The 8892-nt window shown below is 37.2% G+C and overlaps 1 protein-coding gene across 1 annotated transcript in view; it reads left to right on the top strand.

Annotated features, from left to right (window-relative positions):
- Window positions 1-139: 139 nt before the first annotated feature.
- Window positions 140-8892, top strand: part of LOC108767507 (RNA-binding protein NOB1) — a 53455-nt gene continuing 44702 nt past the window's right edge. The window contains exons 1-2 of the mRNA XM_018517420.1: window positions 140-307; window positions 2389-2521. Coding sequence (XP_018372922.1) covers window positions 236-307; window positions 2389-2521 — 205 coding nt within the window. The 5' untranslated portion in view covers window positions 140-235. The remainder of the gene's footprint in view (window positions 308-2388; window positions 2522-8892) is intronic.

Raw genomic sequence — 8892 nt, 5'->3', positions numbered from 1 at the left:
TCTTACTCCGTGTATTGTAGACGGGCCTTTACGGACTTACGTTTTTCTATGTGCTCCCGGCTTAATGCAGGAACAGAAAACAGACCACGTGTTATATATAGACTTGGATCTTTCGATCATTTTTTGTTGCATAGTACTGTTACTCTTCTTAGTGGGTCAAAAATTCAAATAGAGTCTTGAGAAGAACTTTCGAATATAAAAATATCGAAAAAGGAAATATAATCCATGTGTAATCATGGAAAATAAGAATAAAATACAATATCTTATTGTTGATACAAGTGCTTTCATAAAGAATGCTGCCTTACAGGTAATTATTGAGATACTAAAAATATAAAATGAAAGACCATATTATTGACATACACATATGAACAATATTTATATAGATATATTTGATTATACACATATAATTTTCTTAAAATATTGTTTTATTTATTTAACTACAAACTTTGAAAGTAATTGAAAAAATTTATATAAAATTGTTTTCTTATTTATTAATTAATGCAATAATAGTCGAACTGAATTGCATGTAATACTGATAACCTTTAAATCTTGTCTCTGATTCTGACATTGAGGTGGATATTACTGCCATTTTTTCATATTAAATTATAAGTAGATAATAATCCAATTTTGGTACTTATCCAGAAGACGCTCTTCATCTTCAATTTTAATGAAATTATGCTCATTCGACCCTATATTTTGATACGTGAGATGGACGTCGCTTTGCTTAGAAAGTTGTAAAGTTATATGAAATCTTATAGGTTTATAACTTATTATGCAAAACAAGATTCATCCTATACAAAAATATGGGGTGGATTAGGTTTTTTTTTTCAGAGTGAAACGTACTGTCTCCTTACATATACTTTTCATAAATTTTCATGCTCACATTGTACTTTTGCATGGCTGTAACAGATTTCCTAACCCAAATAATCGTCAACTTTAATGCTTAATATCTTAGGTCTGTTTTCTGTAGCTGAACTAGTGTATACTTTTGGAACTTAAAGTGAGATAGATATACATTTGATTATTTGATATTTGTTTGAAGCGAGAAAGAGAGTTTTAGAACAGTCTAGTGCAGGAATAGAAAATAAACCACTTGTTTTGTGTGACAGAGTATTTTACTGTCAGATTCTTTTGTTTCATGCACAAATATGTCGAATGAGCATAATTTGAAACTGAAGATGAGGATCGTTTTCTGGATAAATACTAAGTAATTTTTAGAATAATAACCTAATGCTATAGTAGCTATTATGTATTAGAATAATAATGGCTGCATTCAGCAGAACGTTTATTTTGCAACTGTAGGAAGTTTTCTTTGCATTGATTAGATTATGTTTTTCTTATCAATAAGTAAAGATACGACGCACATGTCTTGACACACAGAAGATTGAATGGCGTTTGATGGACTCTTATATATCCTTTCACTCGTATCTTTACTTATTGATAAGAGAAAAGAGTCCTTTACTAATTTATATTTATTTTTTCTGACTGTATATTTATCTGACTTTTTATATATTTTTCTGACTTTATATTTATCTTTGCTGACTGTAAACATGCGTTTTAACAAATGTTCTTATTTTAAATTTATTTTTATTAATTATGGTCCTCAGGCTGTTAAATTACTTAAATGTGTATATTTATTTTTTGAAAAATTGTTTATATTACATAATATAATTTAAATATTTTTATTAATATCTGAAGATGGCCTAATCAAAAGGTTGAAACATGTAATTATTTTTAGTATCTTGACTCATATAAGTTGTATGTTCTCTGATAATTTTGTTAAAAAATTTTATTGTTAAAAATGCATTTTATGTCTTGACGCATAGATGATTTAATGGTGTTTGATTGACTCTTATATGTCCTTTCACTCGTATATTTACTTACTAATAAAAATAGATGTAGCTCAGCAGAAAAATGAATTTCTCAAGCTTCAAGTTTCTTTTAATTAGTAAATTAGCTTTTATAGATCACATACTTTCAATTAAGCGTTATGAGATGATTAGATTTGTTAAAAATTCGATTAAAAATAGATAAAATAATATAAGATGTAAACAATTATAATACAAGATATAGTTTCGCATTTTAAAAAGCATTTAAATTTTGATTGAAAATAATGTCGACACTATCAGTAATATGATCTTTTGTCCTGATGAATATATAATAGATGAATGCAGAAATATCAATTTTAATCATAATAATAAAGTTGTGTGTATATGTATAAAATATTGATAAAATTATGTATATGATGTGTGCTTCTTCAAAAGATTTACAAACAAGATGTTATTTTATTCAAAATATTTTATATGGAAAGTATATTTAATATAAAATATATTCTAATCCTCTCTCCGTTTCCAATAAAATTTTAATTTAATAACTTTATTTGTGTAGGATATTGGAGTTAATATTTTGACCGAGCAAGCTGTCATCAATGAAATAAAAAATAAGAAACAGTTGAGAAAATTGGTTGTACTACCGTATGACTTAAAGGTTCAGGAAGCTTTTACTGAAAATATTAAATTCGGTAAGTAAAACTCACTAGTAACTTTGTTGTCGCCTAATGTATAAATAAATATGTATACATACATACATATATATATATGTATATACAGGGTGAATGTTAATGTATATCTGTATAGATATTGACTGCAGCTGTAATCACCTAAACGGTGCATAGATGGCTGTCGCTTAGATATATCGCTTAGATGTCGCATATACGTGCTAAAATAGTACACATAATCATTATAAACTCAAAAAGTATTTACTTTTTAAATTCTTTCTTTAAATTTATGAAAGATGATCACAGATGCAATCAATAACTTATTTTCCATGGCAAAAGGACAGATATGCATTAACTCTGTATATAACATTTACCTTGTATATACAATATATACCATTTATATATACATATATATATCATATATATGTATACATATATGTATATGTATACATACACTGGATAAATTATTATAAAATGGTCCACTCTGTACGTGCGTGCGTGTGTGTGTGTGGATTTATATAATTGAGTAGGTCATTTTAATCAATACACGCGAATATCTCGAAAAGGAAAAATTTTTTCAAAAAATGTTTTGGACAAAAGTTTTATGGTTTCAAGGAGGAAAAAAGACGGTGACTTTGGGTGACTCACCTTGAGAAGAAGTCTTTAAGGTCAAGTCCATGTTACATAAAATTTTGTTAACGGAATCTTCCATTTTTTATTGCCAATTCTTGTAGCTTATTTCAAGAGCTTTCCAAAACGCTATAATGAAGTATTTTTTTCGTTAAGTACATTTCGAGTTATGAGGTTTGAAAGTTAGTACTGCCGGCATTTGCATTATCCAGTTATGTAAAGAAAGAGGGGGGAAGGGAGGGGGGGAGGGAGAGAGATGATATGTGAAGATGATGACTTTGAGTAATATTTAGAAGGTTTTAGTCGTCAGTCATCTTGGATAATGCAAATGTCGGCTGTACTGTTATTTTCGAACCTCATAATTCGAAATGTACCTAACGAAAAACTACTTTATTGTAGTGTTTTGGAAAATTCTTGAAATAAGCTACAAGAATTCGCAATAAAAAATGGAAGGTTCCATTAAAAAAATTTTATGTAACATGAACCTGACCTTAAGGACGTCTTATCAAGGTGAGCCAAGGTCATCGTCTTTTTTCCCTCTTGAAACCATAAAACTTTTGTTTGAAATTATTATTCTTGAGGCTTTCACGAATGCTTTCTATATAAAAGTTATGCGTTTTGCGGATTTCCTTCGTGTCCAGATCCATTCTTGAAATGCCAACGTTTCATGAACCTTGTAGTCCACTTCATCAGGGCAAGGAGCATCCTGATACTTATCAATTTAATGCGAAATGCATAACCTTTATATTTTGCCTGAAATATTTTTTGAAAAAATTCTCCTTTTCGAGATATTCGTGTTTATTGATTAAAATGGCCTACCCTATATATGATCGTTAAATATTAATAAATATATTTAAATATAATATATATAATAATAAAAAATTGTGTGCAAATACCTCAAACGAGAAGACATAGCAAGAATATTAATTCAATAATTAAACAGTGAGTCAAATTAATTTTTAGAAGCAAAATGCGATCAGAGTAAAAAAATTAACTTGTTCAATCAGAAACTTCTTATGTTATGTGATAGCGTGTAAGCGACATTCTGATGCTCAGTAATAGACTGTTGAAAGTGGGGATGAGATTGGAAGGGGAGTAGAGATAGGGATAGGGATGATGGAAGTAAGATAGATAAATAGATAGATAGATAGAGCGTTTATTGCTGTCCTATAGGATGAACCCTCTAAGTACATACATGATAAGTAGCCATATGGCAGATACAAAGAAAATACTTAATGAGAAAAATATAACAAACTAGATTGTGTTATTAATAAGAAGGACACAGTTGTCGAATTCGAAGGCGAGTAGGAAGACAATTCTTCCTGTACTTAAGTCTTCATAGAATGTCATTCACTTTATTGGAGGTCAGCCTTACGTGGCCGGTCCAACTAAGTGTGCTCGACATGGAGACACCCAGATTGATCACCTCATCGACAAGCGCAATGGGAAAGCCATCTAGGAACAGCTCGATGTTGCGATGCCCTCTGAGGTCGTCAACATACCGAGCACTACCCAGAAGAATGGCTTTGGTTTTGCTTGGATTTAGTTGGAGACAATTCTGACGCGACCACTGCGAGATAGAGGCGATGTCCTCGCTGATCCGTTCCAACCTCTAGTTCATGAGGATGGAAGTGGAGGTATATCTGCAGATCGTCCGCATACAAAATATGGTGACAATTTGGCAGCAAGGAGCGTTCAAGGTCATTGATAAAGATGGCAAAGAGTAAAGGACCCAGTACTGAGCTCTGGGGGACCAAGATGAGAAATTGTCCGGATCCCGCACATGCTGCCACCTGCTTGAAAGGTACGACCGGAACCAGTTTATGACAGAGTTGGACATGTATTTGAAATATTTTTATTTAAAACACACTATTTGCAATACAAGCATATTTTATATTTTTTATTTTAGCGCATCACATAAAAGTATTACGTATTTTGTATTTAAAATCGAAAGATTGAAAGCTTTTTGTATCTTGTAATTTAAATAATAAGATCGATTATCAATGTTAGTATTTGAAATACAAAATACAAAATACTTTCATAACCTTCTGTTATTAATACTAAAATATAAAATACAAATTACTTTTATATGCTTCCATGAAATACAAAATACAAAATATTTTCATGTACTCTGAATAAACACAAAATACAAAATATAATTGTCTTACCAAACCTTGTTTTTCAAATAAAAGTATTTCAAATACATGCCGATCTCTGGTTTATGACATGATTTGAGATATGGAAGTTAGAGAGCTTTCGCAGAAGCAGATCATGATCACCGAATCGAATGCTTTGGAGAAATCAAAAAGGACGAGTAAGGTGACCATTCCTTTTATCAATGGCACGCCTGACATCGTCAGTTAGCCTAACCGAGGCCGTCTGCGTGCTGTGGCCGCTCCTGAAACCAGCCTGGAAGAGATCTAGGAGATTGAGATGTTGAAGATGAGCTGAGAGCTGATTGAATACTATACGTTCTAGGATTTTAGAGAGGATACAAAGGAGAGAGATAGGACGGAAATCAGAGGGGGACGCGGGATTTTTAATTTTTGGAAGGAGTATGACTGCAGAACGTTTCCAGGCTGATGGAAAGATGGAAGAGTTAAGGGAGAGGTTAAAAAGATCAAGGATTATTGTGAAGATGACGGGAAGGCTATCAAAAAGAAGGCGACGACCGTTGCCATCAAGACCGGCAGCAGCCGACCTTAGTTTATTGAGCGCTTCCATCAAGGTAGAGGTAATATGAAGAAAGTAGAAGTGAGAGGATCGGAGATAAAAGGCAGATTAGACATACCAGGGGAGAGGCGGGAAAAAGGAAAGGCAGGAACAGCCGAGGAAGCAAAAGGAGAAGGTGGAGGAGGGTAGGAGGAAGAGGAAGAGAGATGAGCCGAGGCAAAGAAAGAATTTAGGTTTTCAAGCGAAAATTCGTAGTTGAGGGAAGAGAATTTCGGCTTGGTAAAGCCCATAGATCTGAGCTCAGACCAGAGTCGCGAAGGAGACGAGATGGAATTAAGACGACACAATAGATAGGCATCTCTGGAATAGTTAACCCGAAGGTTGACCTGATTACGCAGAAGACGGAAGACGCTCCAGTTAGCGGGGAAGAATGCAAGCAAAAGTGTCTTCGCGCTGCATCCCGCTCTCGCATGAGAGCCCTGATGGACTGATCGAACCATGGAGCCGGAGGCCTTCTGGCTGTGAACGAACGAAGCGGATGAATATCACGAGCAGTACAGAGAAAACGATTTAAGATATCCACTTTATCGTCAAAGAAGGAGAAACGGCACATGGCTGACCAGTCAAAGGAGCGTAGGATGCTGATAAATTCATCGGTGTTAAATGAAGAGTAACTGCGAACGCTGATTTCGCGGGGAGAGAGACGATTCGGAAAGTCAAGAGTCACCTCTATGAGATCATGCATGGAAATAAATGAGAGATATATATTGGCGGAATGATTTTATAAGCGATCTATTGCTAATAAGACAGTGATCTATGCGAGAACTGGAGGAAGTGGTGTGATGGGTATCAGAGAAAGGGACGATGTAGAGGTGATAGCTTGAAGAGAAATCAAGAAGAGAATCAGAGTCAAAGAAATGACGATATTAAAATCACTGATGATGATGGCAGAGGAGAAAGAGGGGTGGCAATTTTTCGAAATCAGCCCAGAAGAGAGAGAGATGACCCACCTTAGACGGACGATAAATCACGGCAAGCAGAAACGGCCCGCATCCCCCGACAGTCACGCTCAGCATTAAATATTCCGGCTGGGCACAGTAAGTTTTAGGTGAGGAAGCCATGAGTTTTGTCTGTATCCCGTTATGCACATAGAGGCCGACCCCTCCTCCATCCCTATCATACCTCACGAGGTACTATCCTGAAACCGTAACGAAGCTGTCAGGAACATGAGGCTTCAGCCACGTTTCCGACATCGCGATAATATTAATGATTTCTGGAGAAATATTCGCTAAAATCTGAGAAGTGGGGGAGGAGAGATTGGCAATTTACGTGACAAAGTTTAAAAGGTGCATGAGGTGTAAAGTCCGTACCCACCCCGGGTCATGTTTTGCGTTGTGGATTTCGTTTGGGGATGGTCCCAGTGAGGGAAGCGCCCGTCGCAGAGGGTTGTTTAGGTATTGCAGAGGATGTGGACGAGGAGAGAGGAGGAGGAGGAGGGACCGAGGAGAGCCTTCATTGAGAGAGAGGTGAGGCAGTGCTGCATTGTCTGAGGGCTGTAGCGGATCGGAGAATGATTCACGGCGCGGCAAGACAGGGGCCGCGGGGCACCCGCCATGATGTCACTCAGGTGAGCGTAATGTCGCACAATAGTGGACGAAGAAGTTGGGGATCTCGCCCCACGTGTGACACCATTCCGGACCCACGCGCAATGGAGACGACCCTCACCCACCGCATGCCTCGCCGCGTTATAAATATCACGCGTGGATGCGGTTAGCCTTTCGTTGACATCAATTCTTGAGCCGGCGAGCGAAGAAGAAACCTCCGATCCCTCGAGAACACCTCTCGCCCTCTTCCCGTCGATCCACTTGTTTCGGATGCTGTTGGAGATCAGCCTGACAACCAGTGGGAGAGGACGGTCACCCTTAGCGGGAATTTGGAAGCATGCGGAGATGTCACCCGCCGAAACCGTCACGTCCAAAGCAGAGGCAATGTTAGTAGCCACTGCAGCAGGATTCTCAGCAGGGCGCTTCACCACAACGAAGAGTTTCCCCTATCCGCGCCTCAAGTGAACTCGTAGAATCCTGACGTTCCGATGGAGAATGAGATTCCGGGGCAATGACCCGAGCCTCGAGCCGAACATGTGAGTCCTCAAGGGCAGTGATTTGAGACTTGACAGCCATTAAATCATCCAGCTTGGACTTGATGTTGGAAATCTTTTGTAGGAGTAGCAAAAAGGAGTCCCGAAAAGAGTCCGGCACAAGAGACAGAGGCCCCGTCCGACAGAGAATCAGCAGAGCGATGAGCGAGGCGTTCGTCTCAAAGGGTCTATCGTTGCAAATCGGCCAAAGAAGTTCCGTCACATCCTCCAGACTCGAACCGGATCTCACGCAATCCTCGTGAAAAGTATGTTTTGAAACATGATAGCAATATAAAGCGTGAGTGGCGGCTATGAATTTCTTGCATAAATAACAGTGTCATCGCGCTTAGAAAGAGTATGGCTGTGTAGCAATATGAACACAGCAACGTTGATTTGACGGCTCACCAATACACGCAGACAGATGAGTATGTGTTGATTCCGTGCGACACAGATCGTTGTGCTTAGAAGTAAACACGCACCGCGCGCGCTCCCGGTGTCGATAACCGCTGACAACAGTGATTTCCAGAATTTTCTAAGAAAATCGATCCGATTATTGAGGCAAAAATTGATGCAAAACGCCTTACCAAGAGCCCAGGGCCAAACACAGAAGCGCACAAGGTGTCAGAAGTGATAGTCTTGACCAAGAAATCTGGAACAGTGGCCCCGCGGGGCAGTATGCGGCAGTAAAAAGTGAAAATTTAAGCGTCATTCGTCTCTTTCCTGGACACCCTGTATATACTTTATCAACATTTTATGTTATGCAAGCTATTGTATTTTGTTGTGCAACAAATTATATTCTTATAATTTTTGAAAAATAAAGTATTATCAAGTACAGGGTGGGCCATCTATTGGTACGTTTTTACAGGGTGGGCCATCTATTGGTACGTTTTTAAAAATGCGATCAAATGAGCATACATTGATATTTTTTATTAATTTTTTTTTTGTTGTGAAGCTA

Source organism: Trachymyrmex cornetzi, unplaced genomic scaffold (genome assembly GCF_001594075.2).
Source record: "Trachymyrmex cornetzi isolate Tcor2-1 unplaced genomic scaffold, Tcor1.1 scaffold686, whole genome shotgun sequence".
NCBI lineage: Eukaryota > Metazoa > Arthropoda > Insecta > Hymenoptera > Formicidae > Trachymyrmex > Trachymyrmex cornetzi.
The sequence above is the reverse complement of the archived record's forward strand: the minus strand, read 5'-3'. Positions and strand labels throughout refer to the sequence as shown.